General features: G+C 44.1%; 1 protein-coding gene across 3 annotated transcripts in view; it reads left to right on the top strand.

Moving 5' to 3' along the window:
- The window catches only part of c20h10orf90 (chromosome 20 C10orf90 homolog), a 224,275-nt gene that overhangs the window by 119,029 nt on the left and 84,106 nt on the right, over positions 1-21,140 (top strand). For all 3 annotated transcript variants that reach the window (XM_068052741.1, XM_068052742.1, XM_068052743.1), the window contains 2 exons: positions 8,020-8,099; positions 19,506-20,658. In XM_068052741.1, the coding sequence (XP_067908842.1) occupies positions 8,020-8,099; positions 19,506-20,658 (1,233 nt within the window). The remainder of the gene's footprint in view (positions 1-8,019; positions 8,100-19,505; positions 20,659-21,140) is intronic.

Genomic DNA, 21,140 nt, shown 5'->3' on the forward strand with positions numbered 1-21,140 from the left:
ATCCAATTCGGTGGCAGCAGGACACTTCTGCTCAGCTGGATGCAGGTGCTGAATTTCAGGGGTCGTGAGTGAAAAGGATACTGCTGCAGCAGCAACAAAGAATGTGCGATGTACTGGCAGGCTTTCCAGCTGCACTGTGCACGCTTGCAGAGGGATTAGAGGAGTTCATCTCAAGTGTGAGTGGTATGTTGTTGCAAGCCTTTGCGATGATGGGCTAAATTTTAAGGGAACGATGTGGATGGCTAATGAGGCATGGGGGGACATAAAATCAGGATGGGACACGTTGGACAGGAAATCCCACGTTGTGACGTCCCATTCCGATTTTGTCCATAGCGGCAAAGATGGAGGGCGGAGGTCCGACTGTGATGTGGTGGGCAGGTAATTAAGCTAGTTAAATAGCCAAGTGAAAGGGTTTTTATGTGTCAAATGCAATTTTATAAATGGCGCACTGGTCTCACAGGGCTTCAGAGTCTTGCCTCCTTGAAGGAGGCGACACCAAGGTGGGTGATCCTGCCTGCCTGGAAGGGGAGGCTATCAGAAGGGCAAAAATAGAAGGCTCAGAAAGGCCACAAACGGAGGGCTGAGATTAGTGCGTCAGGAATAAGGGGAAGGTTGGCTGCGCTGAAGTGGGGAGCAAATTCAAGAGAGTAAGGGTCACTAGTGTGGGCATCAAGAGGAGGACACCGGCAGGGGAAGACTGTCTTTAAGGAAGAGGCCATTTATCATGGGCCGCATTCACCCAGGCTTCTGGGACCCTGTTGAAAATGAAGTGCATTTGTGCGGGATGGAAGGCCAGGCACCTTCAGTTGCATCACAACAGACTCTGAGCCCACAGGAGGAACCTCAGCAGCCTCTGGATACGGCAGAAGGGTGAAGAGGAGAGAGTGAGGGAGGTGGCCGGCGCAGAAGAAGGTACTCTACAGGTCAAAGCTCAACTACCTGCAGGTATCCAGGAGGCAATGCCAACAAAGACTATGGCTGTCCAGGGAGGCCATCACTGACCTGTATGCAATGATGCATTTTAAGCTGTGCCCCAGGGTTCTGGGTGGCAATCCAATGCCAGTGATCCTGATGGTCACCGTGGTGCTGAGCTTCTATGCCACCAGATAATTCCAGGGATACACAGGGGACATTTGTGGAATCTCACAGTCCGCGGCACATCGGTGCATCAAGGAGATCACCAATGTCCTGTTCAGGAAGGCCAGAGATTATGTGTGCTTCCACACGGATCCCAACTCACAAGCAGAGATGGCCATTAATTTCAGGGCCATCAGTGGATTCCCCCAGTTGCAGGGAGTCATCAACACCACGCATATGACCATCAAGGCTCCAGAACACCAGCCAACAGTCTTCATCAACAGGAAGGGCTTCCACTCCCTCAACTGGTGTGTGACCACTGTACACGGATTCTGTGGTCTGCGCTTCCTGGGAAGTTGCCATGATGGCCTACATTTTGAGGCAGTGTCAGGTTCCTGAAATTTTCTGCCCTCCCTCCAGCCTTCAGGGATGGATCCTTGGAGACAAAGGCTACCCACTGACCACATGGCTGCAGATGCCTATGAGGAACCCACTCATGGATGCATAAAAGAGGTACAACACCTGTCACAGGACAATGCGAGCTACTATTGAGCAGGTCATTGGGCTGCTGAAGGTGAGATTCAGGTATCTAGATCTGTCTGAGGGAGCCCTTTAGTATGCCCTAGCAAGGGTCTCCTGTATCATTGTGGTTTGCTGTGCACTGCACAACTTTACCATGTAGAGGGAAGAGATGATAAGCAATGAGGAAAGTGAAGAGTGAACTGCCTCCTCAGACAATGAGGATGTGGAGTAGGATGATGGGCATTAGGCCAGGTGCAGAACCCTGGGGCAAAATTACATTGGACATGAGAGACGCACAAGGGAGGCTTGTGATGCCCTTATACATTCACGTTTCATTTGATCCTTTATGGCCCTTATACCTTCTTTCATCATTCCTTAACGATGCATTGTCTTATTGAACATTCGTGCATAGCTGATCTGGTGAGGCTCTAGAGTTGAGCACTTGCAGCACCAGCAATCATCTCCTGCTTCTTACTAGAAGCTGGGGTGGACTGAAGGGTCAAGTCCTCGATGGAGGGAAAAGGGAGGGAGTCCATGCCTAGCAGTAAAGATTTATTTATAGTCATAATGGAGATGGAGAGTGTAACAATAGGCAAATGCTCACCTGTGAAAACCCCTATGATTTTAAGTACACTTCTTCATTGCTTACATGACCTCCTACGCAATGCTGCCCCTGTGCTATCAGCTGAGCTGGGGGCTCCCTGCTGACCTTGGTGCCCCGTGATTAAGGATGACTTTGGCAGCCATCCTTATGATGCCGTTGGCCTGGAGAGCCCTGGTATGCTGTGGGCCTCCTGCAAAGAAGCCCTCTTTCGGCTGGGATGTTGGATGAACTGGCGACACTGGCAGAGGAGGTTCTGGCTGCAACAGGAGCACCCTGAGTGGAGCCCCCAGCTGTGGGCGTCAGACTTCTGCCTCTCTGTTGACCTGAGAGGACAGCGGACCTGGTGGTGGCTCGAGGTCCCCTGTCCCCCTCTCACCTAGCTACTGGTGCTTTGTGCCCATGGTCAGGACGATGTTACGACTGAGGCGGGAGGAGTGCACTGTTTATTCTAGTTCCACTTCTCCACAGGTCACAACATGTATTTACATTTTTACCCACTTACCGATACAGTCAATCATGGACTCTATTTTTAGCCCAGAATAAAACACACCAACCAGCTTTCTTGAATAAACAAAAAAATTATCAGTTTATTACAAAACAAGTCTTAACCAGTAATGGAGCAAAACATAAACATACAGATCGAAATATAAAAGTTTGTTTTTTTACCTTAGCCCCTCACACACACACATATACTGGTTAACCAAGAAAATAAAGAGATTTACTCTTTAGAGCTCTAGTACAAAAACCCCCCCAAAAATACATTGGCCTAATACTTGCTAATTCTTGAAGGAAAAAGAGAAGATATGAAAAAATGTCAGATGTTCATTTTTGGTTTGGCGTCCCAAATATGTGTAGATGGCTGTCACTGGGACCTTCCTAGAACAGTTGCTGTCAGGCAACATTGAAGATCAGTTTGGGTAGGCTTTCCAGGGAAAATGCAGTAACAGGAGTTTCAGGCAGTTTCTTACACTTGCTTCTCAGCTTCTCAAGAGATGGAAAATTGGCAAGCTTTTTCAAAAAGCTGGAACAGACTGAGGTGGGATTTTGCTCCCTTGGCAAGTTTTTTCCAACTGTCTTTTCGAACCATTGTCCATATCCCAATTCACTGTCCAAAGCAAAACCAAAAACAATGTCATAAGAGTCAAGCCTCCTGTCCCCTATTGACCCCTATAAATCATGACCTGTCACTTCTTTGTAAAATTATTTCCCCAAGTTAGAAACAACCCCTACTGGGTAATTATTTGAAGACAGGTGCCTTCCAGTAACTGCTACAATCCAGACCTCTCAGTAACCCTTGTAAAAAAAGATCCACGGACTCCTTTTCAGTCTTAAAATACAAATCTTCAAAATTTAACAAAAAATGGAAGCACTCGTAACAATGAGGATATGGACGTCTGCACAAATATCCAGCAAACACTGAGTGCTCTGATGGATGTGGCTCTCTATCAGATCCACCAACCTCTCAATGGAGGAGACCACTTGTGCACCAGTCAGAGACAATGTCAAGGTTTAGGTTTGGATGTACTCTTCCAGCCTTTTAAAATAGGCGGCAGACCCTACTGAAGCATCACCTGACATCGTGCTCCCTGCCTCTGGGCCCAACTCTGCCCACGCAATTGACTGGAGTTTATGGCTCATTCGTCTTACCTGGCTGGCCACCACTGAATCACATGGCTGCCCCATTCACTGATGTGTCTTCCACACGTCAGCGGGACTGGTGTTCAAAACATAAAATTCAGCCCAATGTCTTCATGGAACATCGCACATGGCAATCAAATAAATGCATTCAGGCCCCCACCAATGGATTGCACACTACAAATACTACTTTCAATTAGGGTTCTTGACACCGTAGCCTTGTCAATTCATCATTGCACTGATGTACAATAAGCTGCTCTCCAGCTCATTGCCATCAGAGAAGTGCAGCTGGGCCATGAGAGAGATGATACTGAAAAGGGACATGGAAGTGGGTAGACAGTTGAATGCCCTCCCCCCGCCCCAATCAGTGCCCCACATGCTGCCACTTGTCTGGATGACCGAGTCTGCCCCTGCACAGGTGCAGTCTTTGGCAAGGCTCTCCCGGCTTTCAAAACTCAGAGGGTGTCAGTCACGAGCATCTCAGCAGTCAGAGCAGGGATCTGAACAGCCAGCCTCTACCTCTGCTGTAGCTACAATGTTTGCATCATGTAGAAGGGCCAGGAAGAGGAAGAGTAAAGATTTGTAGTTGTAGAAGCATCCATTTCACAGCCACACATCGCCTACTCCCCACCCCCCCCCCCCACCATTGCTTGGTGTCAATTCTTGCCTTACCATTCATCACAAGTGAAAAGGCCACTTGCCAGGCAGAAAAACAAATGGGCAACATGGGAAAATGATGGAAACAAGTAATATTTATGTGGCTCAAAACTAAAATGGAAATTTAACATTATGTAACAACAGCGAGGTTTGTACTTGCAACAGGAACAAGGTGCAGAGCACCTTCAGATGACGAGAAAATGGTAACTTGGCTGCATCACATTTCGCCTCCTCCTCCTTGATGCTCTTGCTGTGCATCTTGTTTCTGCTGCAAGTACAAACCTCACTGCTGGACAATGCTGTCCAGAGCATGGCACTGCATGACCATTCTGGAGACCCTGGCTGGTGCATGCTGTAGAGCACCTCCAGATCTGTCCAGGCAGCTTCAGTATGCTGATGACTTGCTCAATGACACATTTGCTGTCAAATGGCTTTCATTGTATTTCTCCTGGACCTCAATGGTTGAATTCCTCACAGGTGTCATCAGCCACGTTTTAAATGGCTATCGTCTGTCTCCAAACAGCCAGCGAGTAACTCTGCTTTGAGGTTGCGAAGAGATTTGTGAGGGTGGACTGCTGCAGGACAAAAGCACCATGGCAGCTGCTTGGGAATCTTGCATGCATCTGCGTAAATATTTTTGATGTGGTTGCACACCAGCTGCACATTGATGGAGGAGAAGCCTTTGCAGCTGATGAACACCCCTGGTAATCTATGGGAGCCTTAATTGCCACGTGCAAGCAGTCGATGACAACCTGCACTGTGGGAAGCCAGCCAGTGTTGCAAACCCATGCACCCACTCACTCTGATTGGCATCATCTGTGTAAAAGTTGATATAATTACCAGCTCAGGAAAAAAAGCCACCTGTCTTATGCATTTCTGGGCTGCCAGACTGCAAGATCCTGCAAATGTCTCCAGGAGATCCCTGAAAGGATCCAGAGGGTGGTGATGACTTTGACAGCCATTGGTAAAGCATGTCCCCCAGGTTCACTTGGCAGCAGGTCTTGTTCCGGCAGACTGCAAATATCTGCCACCACCTGACATGAGACCCTCAGGGCCCTGAAACACTGGTGTTCCGACACACCAAGGAAGCTTATCCTCTGCCTGTACACCTTGTGTTGTGGATATGTCCTCCTGAGAGCTGCACCTCTCTAGTCATCCCCTCTCTCCCATGGAGCTGCAAGTCTGTAAGGAGCAGGCTAGTGCTGGTGTTCCTGCTGATGCTGATGCTGCTGCTGGTGCTGTTGATGCTGCTGATCATCTTTGTCCTCATCTAAGGTCCAAAGTAAAACAGCATAAGTGGCTGATTGGATAGAGCTCCAAAGTGAAGATCAGACATACAAACTTCCAAAGTTGTCACAGTAACCTCTCAGCAGAAATTCTGTAATCAAAGCCTTTCACACAAGCAGGCATGAAAGCAGCTGTGATATTTCAGTACTTATTGACATATTTCCCTGTCATGCCTTCAGCCCCTCAATTGCTGCTGTTCCCACCTCTTGCTTTCACTGGCGAGCTCCAGGAAGCTCAGGTAACCTGTGGACCCACAGTTAAATTGCAAAAGCCATATTAATATTGCTGTAATTTAGAGATTAGCATGTTGAAATTGACAGCCCACCTTTCCCGAGGGGATTGCCCACACGCAGTTCAACGTGCTGCAGTTAAATGCGAAAGTTGGCGGGTTGGAGTTGGCTTCCTGACGTGTTGTCAATTTCCCTGCTTTTAAACCTGTTCTCAAACCCATGCACTCCTGCAAGTTAAAATTCAGCCCATTACTGAGGGAACAGCATGGGCTGTAAACTCGCACAAAATGATATCTCCCATTTAGTCCACCAGTATTATGTAGTCTAAGTCTGTTTGTCTCTCTAATTTCCACTTCCTGCTGCTAAGGAAATATTTGGGGGTCCCCGTGTGAACCCCATGATAAAAGAATCTTGATACCTAATTTTGACTTAGTACTATAATATTAAGTGTGCAATATTGGCCTGACCACTTGTTAAAGACCCCTACCCTTAAACTCCCCTTCCCTTACAAACCCTTCCCCTTAAACTCCCCTTCCATTAAAAAATCCTCCCCTTAAACACCCTGCCCCTTAAATATTTCTCTTCCATTGAAATCAATGGAAACATAATTTGGCAGAAGGGTTTCACGGGTGGCCGAGCTGATACCACACGTTTTGCACTATTGTCTGAAGTCAATATTACCTCTCATGACAGAAGAGTGGGAAGAAAAAGATTTCCTTGCCTGAAACTGCTGAAAGGCAGTTTATAGAATTGTTTCTCAGCAGACAGCCGAGATCCAATTTTTGTAATCACTTCAGTCAAAACTGATGCATCAAAGTCTGTAAATTCAAGCATTTCCTTGCTTGATACTCATGCAACCCCTTCCACTCTTTTCTATAAACTTAGATTAAGGCAAACAAACCATTTTGTCACATGAATGACTCAACCCAGATTTCCAAGTTAATGTAGAAAATGACATTTCTGCAAGTTGTCGGTTTAGGGATGACTGCCCCCATAACCTCTCTTTTGTTATTTGAGCTATTTCCTTCACCCACCTAATGTTGTACTGTATGATTCTTCTCCACTTTTTTGAGCTTAATCACAACTTCCATTCACTTCACAACCAATGGAGGCGAACACCTCTTTTCATGAGAAATGAGAGAATGCTTGTTTTTCTCTGTAATTAACAACACAGAAATAAAGTTACATTCTCAGAATTCAGATTTCAAAGTCCTCCGTCTTTGGAATTTCATTAGTTAGTCACTGATTATGAAGAAACCCACATTCTCTCTTCTGTCATTATTAGAGGAGAATTTACCCTCAAGCAAGCTGGCAAGTTAATTCTGTTTACAATATGTTCTTGAACTGTTTCCTAAGAGGTGGGTAAAAAGGGCGTCAGTGAACCCTTTGTTTCTTTCCCCTCCTGGTTCTGTAACTTGACTGTGATTAGTAGCTCACTATATAGCAAATAAAATTAGCCTCAGACTGATGCACATAGTACGCCAGAACACAGACACACTGCATTATCAGAATACCAGGACATCGCATCACAGTATATTGGGTCGCCATTTTTATTGTTGATTCTTCCACACCACTAAATAAGAGGGACTCAGACTACTAACTCAACATTGGGTTATTTATGAAAACAGATTCATGGGCCTTTTGAGCTTTATTAACGCTGTATTATCATCGAGTCGATATCATCTCAGTGGTTTTACAGTTGATTAAATACAAAGCAACTCTCCCCAATGTTCTCTGTTCAAAAATAAATGTATGCTGGGAACATGTTAGTTCAGTAAGTCAAGATATTTAAGAAGACAAAAAAGTCAAGTACGAGAAAACGTACTTGATGCAAGAACAATCCACTTTTCTTAATCTTTAATATTTTATGCAGTGATAGAGCATATTGTGTTGTGCTCTTTATGCTATTCACATGCTGAAAGTTTAATTTTTTTATGGAACAGGGAATTACATTGTTAATGCTAAGCTAAATAAAGCTTATAATGCTCTACATTTTCTATCTTCCAGGTTTATCTGAGGAAATCGGGAATATTGTGAAAAGTTACTTTTCTATGCCACAGTCTCATTTCAGAGCACCAAAATCTGAGGTAAAGGATTTATAAGAAATCATTAGCTTGTAAAATATAACAACATTGCAATATCACTTGCAACAACTTGTTCTCTTGTGACCTGGAGACTAATTTGATCACAATGTCTTATGATATATAATTACAAAGGGGCTAATTTTGTCGCTATCAGACATTTTTAGACAAAACAGAGCAGTAGCAGACATTTTTTTCCAAAAATTGCCAACTTATTTCTGGTGACCTGCCTGTTCCAATTTTCAAGCAGACCTTGATTTAGGTGGCCAGCACTCTCACTGGAAACAGCTAGCAGCCTCATTAATGTATTAAAAGATAGGTCCGACCAGATGACGTGGTAACCCAGTGCAATTTTGGTGTCATTTAGAACTGCCACCAATACTTCCTCAACCCCACCCACAGGTAGGGAACCTGCTACTCCATAGAAATTGGTCATTATTTTTGATATTCAAGCTCCTATATTATGAAAGTACTTTCATTTTTGAATATTTTGTGAGGACTCGTGTTTTAAAATTGTGGAAATGGATTCCTTTGGAGGATTGAAGAGATCACATAGGTGCTGGACTTTGTTTTTTTTTTAAGTGGTCACAGGAAGAACTTTAGGACATGGTTTAGAAATGTACTAGAAGTCACATGTCTTCAGCTAAGTAAACAGCAAGAGCCTTGGTGACTGGGGGAGTTGTTTACAGAGAAGTGACATGTCAAGATTTATGGTTGTCAAGAGTTGGTTTCATTTTGGATATTGTTTTGAGTCAGTTGGGAGTCAGCCTGCTAAGAGAGAAGCCACCAGCTCATCCTTTCGCTACTTCTCTGAGAAACCCTGAGAATCCATTGTGATAACTGAAACCCCAGTTGCCGCAGTTCTCCTAGAAAGCCTGCCAGACTAATCCTCGACATCGCCTGAAGAGAACTGCTCCCAAAAGATCACAGTGACAGCCATCTAAGCGTATTTGGGATGCCAGAATAAAGGGACAACTGATATCATTCCATATCGTCTCCTTTTCCTTCAAGAATTAACAAGTATTTGGCCAAATTTTTCTGTCTTTTTGTGAAGAGATCTCTGCAGAAATAACTTCTTTTTTTTCTTTAACTGGGTTGTGTGGGTCTGTGTGTTGGGCTAATTTAAAAGGGAGCTTTCATATTTCAATCTGTGTGTTAATGCTTTGCAATTTACTGAATAAGTTTTGTTTTATAATAAATTGATAATTTTGTTGTTTATTAAAGAAACCTGGTTGTGGATTTTGTTCTGAAATAAAAAGAGTATATAATTGGCCGTATCGGTAACCAGGTAAACATTTAAATATGTGTTATGACCCGTGGAGAAGTGGAACTAGAGAAAGACAGTGCACTCCTCCAATCTCAGTTGTAACACTATATTCTATCTCAAATACTGGATTCAGAATGGAGAAGTCCCAATAACAACAGTTATTACCTGTGCTCCTTAACATTAATGAAAATGCTCTAAGAGCTATGATTAGAATTTTATCTATAGTAAGGAGTGTGTGATGGAAGTATAAATGATGATAGCTGTTTCTTTTGACTGTGTGCTATGTCAGCTATATTAAGCAGTACTAATAGGACCTGTCACTATTAAGTGATGACGCTTTAATGAAGGGATGATTGGACAGGTAGTTAGAGACAGGATGGCAGGAAAAGGAAAAAATAAGTTGGAATAAAATAAGGGATGAAACAATGATTTTAAAAAATGAGAAAGGAATAAAGTTATTGTATGCGATGTGTTTGACACATAGGTAAAATTGCCACATAGGTATATTTTATTGAAATATGTTTACTCTAAGATGTGATGTCAAATGGAGATACTGGGCTGAATTTTATTCTCCTGCCACTGGGAGTGGCGGCAGGAGAAAAAATGGCGGACCACCAATGCGGGCCGTGGGCCATCATGCCGCTGCGATCTACCACACGGTGGCTCAAGATAATATTCCAGTCTTGGGCCGCCCCCCTCAATCATGTGGTGGGGGCAGACTCTACGATGCCAGCAATGGCATCAGCTGCCTGTGTGCAGGCGCGCCATTTTGAAGGGCAGCCAGACCTGCCACTAAATTTAAATAATTAAAGCCATACACCCCCCAGTACACCGCAATAAAAAATAGCTCCCCTTCCTCCCCCAATGACACTTATAGATAACAGTTGCCCTTCCCCACCCCCACCCCATCCCCCAAAGACTTACATCCAAGACTTGACCTTCTCCCCCCAAACTGTTCAAAGTGCAGAGGTTACCCCTTTGCCCCCTCCCCTACACTATTGATGCACATTTCACCCCGGACCCCGTTTCTACTACACTGAAAATCCTAAGTACTCCTCTTCCCGACCTTTGTGGCACCAGCTTTCCCTGGACAGGAAAGAGAAGGCACGTGAGCACCAGCCGCCGCTTGGGAGATCCCGAGCAACAGGTAAGATCGCTGACAATTTTATTTAATTGTATTTATTTTCTTAATTTACATATTCAAAGTCGGGTCCCGTCGCCCATCAGTGGGGAGGCTGCCGTGAAGCCTCACCGCTGCTGGGAAGATCGGGTCCAGCACTCCCAGCATCGGTCTCCATGACGGGCTACAGCTGGTACAATCTTCTGGGCCCCACACCACGGATCCCAAGGTTGAGACCTCAACAAAATCCAGCCCACCGAAGCTGATATTCCTTGACCCTATTAATGTATCCTTCTGGGAGTACAGCAGAAGGTCAAAAAATAGACCAGAACCTGGTTATACCAGTTCCTATAAGAATTCCTGTGAAGCTTTGTAAGGGGAGGAGCCTCTACCTGCCCACTGGGAACATCCCAGTCCTTATCCAAAGGATATCTGACACCATGTTTTTCCTCAGGTAATTTGAAACAGGCAGGTTGCTTTGGTTTTTGAAAAGCAGAAATTGGGATCTTTTAAGTGCCATATCAGCTATTAAGTACTATTAGAACTCTACTTATGAGCCGCTAAGGTAATCTGTAGGGATTAGTACCACATCCAAGTTGGAAATCTGACATGATTCAAATGGAAAAAAGTTTCAAAGTTGCAGTCCAATTCAAATCCATTTGTAGGTTTAAGACAGTGTCAGTGCAGATGCACAGAGGGCCAATTTGTGTTCCTCCTCAGTTATGCCTCTGTGTTTTGTGGGTTGGAAGTGAATTACTATCTGCAGGGATTGCCAGCACAGTTGTCTCCAGTGACCTAGTAAAATTGTCTGTTTGAGTTTTCTGGCATTCTAATGAAGTGAGGAATGGATATGCAGTAATTTCCTGGTGGTCCCTTCTTGCAGTTGCCCCAGCTTGCGCATACAGTGTTTTATTTGTCAGTGTTAATAAGGATTTGGAACATTCTAATTTTAGAACAAAGAACAAAGAACAGTACACCACAGGAACAGGCCATTCGGCCTTCCAAGCCTGAGCCGATCTTGATGCCTGCCTAAACTAAAACCTTCTGCACTTCTGGGGTCCGTATCCCTCTATTCCCATCCTATTCATGTATTTGTCAAGATGCCTCTTAAATGTCATTATCGTACCTGCTTCCACCATCTCCCCCGGCAGCAAGTTCCAGGCACTCACCACCCTCTGTGTAAAGAACTTGCCTCGTACATCCCTTCTAAACTTTACCCCTCTCGCCTTAAACCTATGTCCCCTAGTAACCGACTCTTCCACCCTGGGAAAAAGCTTCTGACTATCCACTCTGTCCATGCCGCTCATAACTTTGTAAACCTCTATCATGTCACCCCTCCACCTCTGTCGTTCCAGTGAAAACAATCCGAGTTTATCCAACCTCTCCTCATAGTTAATGCCCTCCAGAACAGGCAACATCCTGGTAAACCTCTTCTGTACGCTCTCCAAAGCCTCCACGTCCTTCTGGCGACCAGAATTAAGTGGCGACCAGAATTGCACGCAATATTCTAAGTGTGGCCAAACTAAAGTTCTGTACAGCTGCAGCATGACTTGCCAATTTTTATACTCTGTGCCCTGACCGATAAAGGCAAGCATGCCGTATGCCTTCTTGACTACCTTATCCACCTGCATTGCCACTTTCAGTAACCTGTGGACCTGTACGCCCAGATCTCTCTGCCTGTCGATACTCCTAAGGGTTCTGCCATTTACTGGATACTTCCCACCTGCATTAGATCTTCCAAAATGCATTACCTCACTTTAGGGACCAATTTCATCTGAGTTCTCATCCTGTACAGCTGTAGTGCATCACACCTGCTCTTTTTAGCGAAGACTTGGGCGGCACAGTGGTGCAGTGGTTAGCACCGCAGCTTCACAGCTCCAGCAACCCGGGTTTAGTTCTGGGTACTGCCTGTGCGGAGTTTGTAAGTTCTCCCTGTGACCCCGTGGGTTTCCGCTGGGTGCTCTGGTTTCCTCCCACAGCCAAAGACTTACAGGTTGATAGGTAAATTGACCATTGTAAATTGCCCCTAGTGTAGGTAGGTAGGTGATAGGAGAATTGTGGGGATGCAGTAGGGAATATGGGATTAATGTAGGACTAGTATAAATGGGTGGTTGATGGTTGGTATAGACTCGGTGGGCCAAAGGGCCTGTTTCAGTGCTGTATCTCTCTATGACTCCAGTCTAGACCAGCTTTCTAGTTTATTATTTCTCTATTCTGGTCTCTGATCAATCTACTTAAAAGCTGTTCTAGAACCCAAGGGAACTGATTACTTGATAAGAAGGGATACCAGAGTAGCTTTGGAATCTGATTCAACTTGGTCTGATTTCAATTTCCCATTTGGATCAGCTCAGACTTAAGATGACGCATCAGAACCATATTGTATACCCAAGGCCTGAAAATAAAGTTGAACATCAAGATCAAATTCAACTCAAGCCCATTGACTGGTTCTAAATTTCTCTACTAAATGAGCAATTCCAGCAATACTGCAGCGTTGGAAAATAAACTAATTTTACCTGCAGATATGGCTGTCTAGAATTTGGTTCTAAGAAAGATCCTTTTGACTTTCTACACTCAGGGGGGAATTTTATGGGCCCTGAAAGAGCGGCTTTGGTGGCATGTGAGGTGATTTAATTAGGAGTGATTTGTTTTTTCAGATTTCCGAAGGCAGGTTTTTGTATCGCGATTAAGTCAGAGGCATGTTTGCAGCGTTCGGGGCTTCCCGCCACACAGTGGCGGATTGCAGCTTTGCATGTATTTTCATACCATGAATACTCATTACCCCGCACTTAGTTCAAATTAAGTCCTACCTGCCAGATTAAGTTAACGGCAACGGTATTCCCACTCCACCCGGTTCACGTTCATTTAAATGTGGCAGTGATCAACAGATAGTTGGGAAGGCTGCTGATCCTTGAGGCTTGCAACACAAAGATTTATTGTGTTGTGGCTCATGGTGCTTCTGAGGGTGATGGCAGGTCCCAGCTATGAAAGTCTGTCCTTGCCGCATGATTGAACATTTCTCCTGTGCCTGTCGCTGCACCTTTAATTTGCATGTAAAATTGTGTGCGAAATGGGAAAAAGGGCAGAAATGGAAATGCCGCCAACTGTCAGTTCCGCCGTTGGAATCGTCGCGGTACTTATAAAATCCCAGCCTTAGAGTAACCAGATCAATGTCAATTGACATAGGGTGCTCGATTTTCTTTTCAGTGAAATATTGCATGTCCATTTGTGTCATTGCATTACAGTTTATCACTCTTTTTTGGATGCTAGTTTCACATGTGCCTTGATTCGGCAGCAAGGCCTGGACAACGTATGTCAGCCAAGAGCGACGTCTCAACTCATTCCATCTTCGCTGCCTCCGGAGAATCTTTGGCATCAGGTGGCAGGACCGTATCTCCAATGCAAATGTCCTCGAGGCAGCCAACATCCCCAGCATATACACCCTACTGAGCCAGCAGCGCTTGAGATAGCTTGGCCATGTGAGCCGCATGTAAAATTAAAGCGCATGGGATTGGGGGTAGTGTATTGCGATGGATAAAAAATTGGTTGGCGGACAGGAAGGTAAGCATGCAGGTGCAACAGGCAGTAAAAAAGGCAAATAGTATGTTGGCCTTCATAGCGAGAGGATTCGGATACAGGAGCAGGGATCTCTTGCTGCAACAGCCTTGATGAGGCCACACCTGGAATAATGTGTTGAGTTTTGATCTCTTTATCTGAGGAAGGATGTTCTTGCTATAGAGGGAGTGCAGCGAAGGTTTACCAGACTGATTCCTGGGATGGCAGGACTGACGTATGAGGAGAGATTGAGTCAATTAGGATTATATTCGCTGGAGTTCAGAAGAGTGAGGGGGATCTCATAGAAACCTATAAAATTCTAACAGGACTTGACAGGGTAGATGCAGGAAGCAGGTTCCCGATGGTGGGGGAGTTCAGAACCAGGGGTCATAGTCTAAGGATACGGGGTAAACCTTTCAGGACTGAGATGAGGAGAAATTTCTTCACCCAGAGAGTGGTGAGCCTGTGGAATTCGCTACCACAGAAAGCAGTTGAGGCCAAAACATTGTATGTTTTCAAGAAGGAGTTAGATATAGCTCTTGGGTCTAAAGGGATCAAAGGGTATGGGGCAAAAGCAGGAACAAGTTACTGAGTTGGATGATCAGCCATGATCATAATGAATGGCGGAGCTGGCTCGAAGGGCCGAATGGCCTACTCCTGCTCCTATTTTCTATGTTCTATGTTTCTAAGATGTCAGGATCCCCAAGGACGCATTGTACAGCAAGCTCGTCACTGGTATCAGACCCTCTGGCTGTCCATGTCTCCGCTTTAAAGACGTCTGCAAACGCGACATGAAGTCCTGTGACATTGACCACAAGTCGTGGGAGTCAGTTGCCAGTGATCACCAGAGCTGGTGGACAGCTATAAAGGCGGGGCTAAAGAGTGGCAAGTCGAAGAGACTTAGCAGTTGGCAGGAAAAAAGACAGAAGCGCAAGGAGAGAGCCAACTGTGTAACAGCCCCGACAACCAATTTTATCTGCAGCGCCTGTGGAAGAGTCGATCACTCTAGAATTGGCCTTTATAGCCACTCCAGGTGCTGCTTCACAAACCACTGACCACTTCTAGGCGCTTACCCATTGTTCCTCGAGACAAGGAGGCCAGAGGGAAAAAAGGAAGGAATGATTTGTATTTGACTAAGATATGGCTTGAATACTGATACAATGCATATGTATGTCAGGTTTAGTTTGAATGGTATTATTTATTGTTCCTGCTGAAGTTTCCCCCTCCTCCAATCAGATATTCACACTAATCACTGATATTAATAACAAAAAGGTTCATTTTGCATTAATATAGTGATAGTGTTCAAAAAGCAACAAAGTAAATAACCACGTAGGATTTCTAAAGATGAATATGAGGTCACTTCTGCCAGGGACAGAAAACAAGTCAACTTAAATAGGTTAATTTTCATTCAACTTTTAAACCTTAATGAGCTTGAATAACTGAATTTTAGGATCATTTATTTGGATGCTTTAGTCAGTGTTAGATTTCAGTACAGGTTTGAACAATATTTGAAGTCAGGCCCTCACTGCATCCATGTAACCTATAGAAAATATTGTATTATATTAGCTAGTACTGGAAAAGGTGATGCAGCACTCATTTATTTTCTTTTATCTGGAGCCCTTGTCCTACCTGAGTTTCACTCGTAGTTGTTTGGAGTTGGGTTGCGGACTCATTTGAAGTTAATATTTTTCTCCCTGATAGCATGCCATTAGGAATGATTATATGACACCTGAATACCCTCAAGCAAGGTTCAGGAAGAATAAAAGAGAAGAATTATGACATTTAGAATCAGCAGAATGAACAGGTTGGATCTGAGATAACACATTGGCAAGAGATTTTCCTCTCTGTTGCACCTAGCTAACACTATTTCCCACAACAGCGAAAAAGTCTCCACAGATGCTTTGCAATTTCCGAGGGTTCTCTCCAAGTATGGAGTTGCAATATGTGCAGTTCCAGCGTAAGCATGTAACTGAGGTAGGACAGGGAATTCCTAGCTCTCCCACCTCACTTTCTTCTCAGTGCACCCATGAGTTGGGCAACATGCCAAAAAGCTGTGGGTGGGGCTTGTGCCAGGTCCCTCTGCAGACTGGATAGGCCTTTCAGGTCTGTAGATGCACTCCTGTTTCTGTGCCAATGTTCCGAGCACAAGGTCCTGCCAGGGGCAGTACTACACCAAGAGAGCGTCCAGACTTTGCAAATGTCATATTTATTTAAGTGCGTTATGGAGTTTTGATTGTTTAAACTAAAATGCAAGCTTCTAAATAAGTAGTAAAATAACAAGTAAAAAAGTCACTGAACTCAAATCTTTATCTAGAAGCAACAACTCCAGCACATCACTTTCCATGCAGTCTGAGACAAAGAGGGGGACTTTATGCTCTCCCCACGGCAGGTTTGGAGGCAGGGAGAGCATTTAATCAGATGAGATGGTGGCGGGGTGGGGACTCCACCACCTTCCCGCCTCCACCCCAATCAAGTCCATGTTGGGAAGGTCCATGGACAGACTTCCTGCCCCACCGCCAATTGAAGCCTTTAAGTGGGCAATTTATATCAAATTAAAGGCCTCATCCTGTCTCCACCAGTATTAGCCAAGCGGCAGGCGGGTCTGTTGCCAGGCATGGAGCACACCAAGCAAACCCATGAAGGGTTCTTGCCAGCTCCATGGGTGGGAGGGGGGCCCCTCATTAAAAGGAACTGATCGAGGGATCTGGCATTGGGAAGGGGGGATCTCCTGAGAGCCAGCCTCCCTGCTCTTGCAGCCAACCCCTCTATGACCCCCCCCCCCCACCCCTCGACCCCCACCCCACAAAAAGCCTCCCGCTATCATTCACCTGTGGCCTGGTTCCCTCAATAATCCTAGGCCTCCGGTGGGTGCATTACAGGCAGCAGCAACCGCCACTCTGCTGGCTCAGTTGGGATAGGTAATAAATACTGGCCCAACCAACAGCACCCACATCGCATGATCGAATAAAAAAAAACTGCCAGCCTCTGATTGGCCAGCAGCTCTCAGCAGGCAGGACTTCCATCACTGGGGCCCTTAATCCCAGGGAAGGCCCGCCGCTTTCCACCTAAGTGCCTAATAGGTGGTTGACACAGTGCTTTCGCTGGCTCTTCAGCCTGTGTCCAAGACCCCCGTCGCCTACATAAAATCCCCCCAAACAATTGATTGGTTTCTCTGTCAGAGCACTGCACCCACATCTACTTAATTTTATACCATGCATTATGATAGGCAATTCTTTTGTGGTCAACATTTTAAATTACCTTTGGACCTCAGGGACTGCATATTAATAATGATCATTTTCAGCCCTTTATTCTTTATATGGATATTTAGGAGGGGATGAATCAATGCCAAAGATGCAGCTCACAAATAAATGCACCTAATATTTGGCTGTCTGTACTACCTAGCGTCTACTGTGTGGTCCTCCTGCAGAAACTGCAAATTTACAAATTACAGAGAAAAATACTCTGGAGGCATTTAAATTTAAATGTCATTTGTATCCCACTCAAACATTTTGCTTAGATCTGTATGTGTATTAATTGCCTGATGCAAAATACCACTGCCTCTGGCTGCCACGTTGAAGGGAAAAGCAATAGTTGTACTGCAATGCAGAAATAGTACTGCTAACATTGCAATAAAATTACCATTAGTGCAAGGGAAGTCCGGCGCAATCTTTCAGCTGCACTGAAGATCTTTCCCATGTTTCAAGTTTGCCTTTTCTTTTCTTCAGACCCATGGCCATGAATTTTCTTGTGCCAGTTTGTTTGGTTGATAAACTGGACTGCATTTGTCCTCTAGTTTCTAAATAATCAAAACCATGATTGCTGATGTAAAAAGTAACAGGCGATTTAAATATTAGATAATCGCTACAGTTCATGCTTATTTCAAAATGAGAAAATCTTGCAAAAGGATTTCCCAGCTAAAGACCTGAAGAAGAAAAGTAAATCACTTCCAAGTTCTGAAGCCATCATCTTTTCTCAGTTGGTTCCAAATGAAATAAAATCAGAGAAATGTTAATGTATCTCTCAGATATCTGAAATTCTCATTCAGATTATGTTACCCTTCAAAGAATACACTTATTAAAAAAATGTATCAAGCAAAGTCACTGAACTAGGAATGATTGAAAACGTGCAGTGTACATGATATAAAAAATCATAAATCTTGATATTTGCACTCATACTGTTGGGTGTATTCCAGAAATATTTACTTTACATCAGTAACTATAAGATATATATTACTATATGCACTGCTTTAGGTGCTACTCTTCCCCTGTTGTGAAATTAATCTTTGTACACATTGGGCTGGATTTTAAAGCCCCTTCACCGTCGGGAACGTTGGCGGGGGGGCAATGAAGATGCGCGGTGGAGGCGCGACACCAACCCCGACAGTGGCAGGCCCCGTGCCAATTTCGGCGGCATGGCGAGGCCTCCTCGCGGCCGCCCCGCCACTCGGCGACGAGACCCCCATTTCAATATGTAAACTAATTTACATTCCTGCTTTAATGAGGGTTCCGTCACCTCCTTAATCGCCGCACCGATCTTCATTCTGGCGGCCGATAATGCCACACCTTCGAATCCCTGTTTGGGGAAACGTGACGTGACACCTATGGGGAGGGAGAGGAGCATTCTTTCTCTGTGCGGGAGGGGGCAGCGGGGTAACAACAATGCGGAATCTTCGGGGGTTGGTGATGGGAAGGGGTAAAGGGCGAAGTTGCCGAACTTTGCAGGGAGGGGGGTGGAGATCAAATTCGCAACAGTTGAATTCCGGGGGGGTAAAGTGCACAAATGTCTGGAAATGCCATTGTAAATATGGGAAAATGCATGTAAAGGTCATTTAATTCTGTTTTGTGGAAATTTAACTTACCTGGCCCTTTAACTGTTAAATGTCTATTGAGGGCTGTAAGCCCTTTAAAAATGGCGCCTGCGCATTAGCGCCAGACGCCATTGCTGCCGATGGCTCACCCGCCCCCTCCATGTCATTGCGGGGGCACGCGACATGGCCATGCAAATGAACTGCTGTGTTTCAAATCACGGCTGCTCCGTGACACGGTGCCCATGCGGGCAATCTTCATTTTTTTATGTCTGTCGCCTACTTCGGTGGCAGACTCTTAAAATGCAGCCCAATATTTCTTACTAATGTAGGTTTTACATTGAATTGCAACAGTATAACTGATAGGAAGGGAATTTCTTGTAAATGCATGCCACCTAGCTGAAACAAAAGGGCCTCTATGAGCGCTAATGTAGCTGTCTGAATTCTGCAATTAAAGTCAAGCCTTCAATTTTACATGCATCTTCTTCGTCTTATCTGACAGGATTAAAGACCTAATATTCATCTTTATTCAATAGGAATTGGGCCAGAAAATATTTAATCAACTTGTGTATGGTAAATTGAAATAAAGGATCTTAGTCTTTTAAATATACAGCTCTCACCAAAATACTGTAGACTAATTTGCAAATTACTTTTTTTTCTTTTCAACAGTATGCACCATCCAACAAAGCAAATGCAATGATTCCATCATCTGTAATCTCACCAACAATCGGAGAGGAAGCAAGCAAAGAACATTCCTGCACTTCATCTATTTGTTTACAACATGCCCAGGCTGGACGCTCCCATCAACCATTAAATCCAAACTTATCTCTCATTAATACACTACACAAGGCACTGTTAACAACACCAGTTGAGGAAAGCATTCTGGACTCCACTATACATTGCAGAAAAGGTAAAACCTTGACTAAATCCAGGAAAGGATTTTCTTCCATTACAATTACTGCTCGAAGAATGATAAGCCCAGTTAATAAGTTTTCTAAAACAACTGTCAGTGCTTCTACAGATGAGAAAAATACAACAGCACATGACAGATGTGTGAAAGTTCTGAAAAATTTCAAGAGTTCTGAAGGTACTGTGCACAATCATTCCCACACAGATAACATCAATGAGTTTCTTTGTGATGGATATACTGCTACAGGAAAATGTTCTGAGCCTCACGCAGTGTTACATTCAACAGAAGACAGGCCAAACCCTTTAAAAATTGATAGCAGGCATCCTGAAACCTTGCTGCTAAGCAACAATGAAGACAAGATCTGTCTTCTTGCTCAGCAGTTCCACTCAGTTGTTTCCTTTTCACATTTCAAAGTTCCACTACAGTGTTTTAAGAGTACTTACTACTTAGACAAATCCCTTTTGGTTGATCTTTGCTCTCTCACAAGCAACAATAGATCTGGGTTAATACAAAAATCAGCTCTATCCTTAAAGCCATGCTGCACTTCTTCCATATTATCAGCAGATGGTGGCAACGGCACAGTTAAACTCATTCCATTCATTGGAAGCTCAAAACAAAAAGTTGCTTTCACCATGTTGGATAAGAAATCTTTGGATGTATCCCTGAGAACCAATAACTTCATTCAGCAACAAATATCGCGTGTTCAGAAAGATTGTAAGACTGAGAGCCAGTGTAATGGACAGTCACGTTCTGGTATGAAAGATACTACAAGTTCGCCTGTCAGGTCTGCTCATCTCATTATTTTTCCTTCAAATACAAATAAAGGAACAAATTATGGCATAACTGAACAGAAGTATAAACATCATCAACATAAAGTGCAGTGTTCATTCTCTGAGATTATTAGGGAATCAGGTACGTGTCAACAAATATATTATGTTCCAAAATGTACATTGGAGGGTAGAGTTTCCGCTTGGGAAATTGCACCCAAAATGTGCTTGGAATTGCACTGGTTAGGTTACACTTCAAATTTCTGCTAAAAATCATTTGCATAATCGCAGATGTATAATCTTCCATGAACCAGTGCAATTTGGCAGTGTTAATAGAATATAATTGCTTCTTTTTTCCATTAAAATGTATTCTTTGCATTTAGGAGTGGTAACTTGGTGCACTTTTATTAATACAGCTGAAAATGGCTTTACCATGAAAAATAAGCATTTTTAATAAGATTGTCCAGTCCTTCTCCTGCAAGTAATTTGATTTAAAATCTGTGAAAGTGACTTTAAAAAACTATGCCGAGTCATTTAATAGTTTCCTTACATTAGTCAGTTTCTTAATAGATTTTTTTAAAGTATGAAAAACTTTTAAAAGGCTGTGTGTGTCTACGAAAATGAACG

The sequence above is a fragment of the Heterodontus francisci genome, chromosome 20 (assembly GCF_036365525.1).
Source record: "Heterodontus francisci isolate sHetFra1 chromosome 20, sHetFra1.hap1, whole genome shotgun sequence".
NCBI lineage: Eukaryota > Metazoa > Chordata > Chondrichthyes > Heterodontiformes > Heterodontidae > Heterodontus > Heterodontus francisci.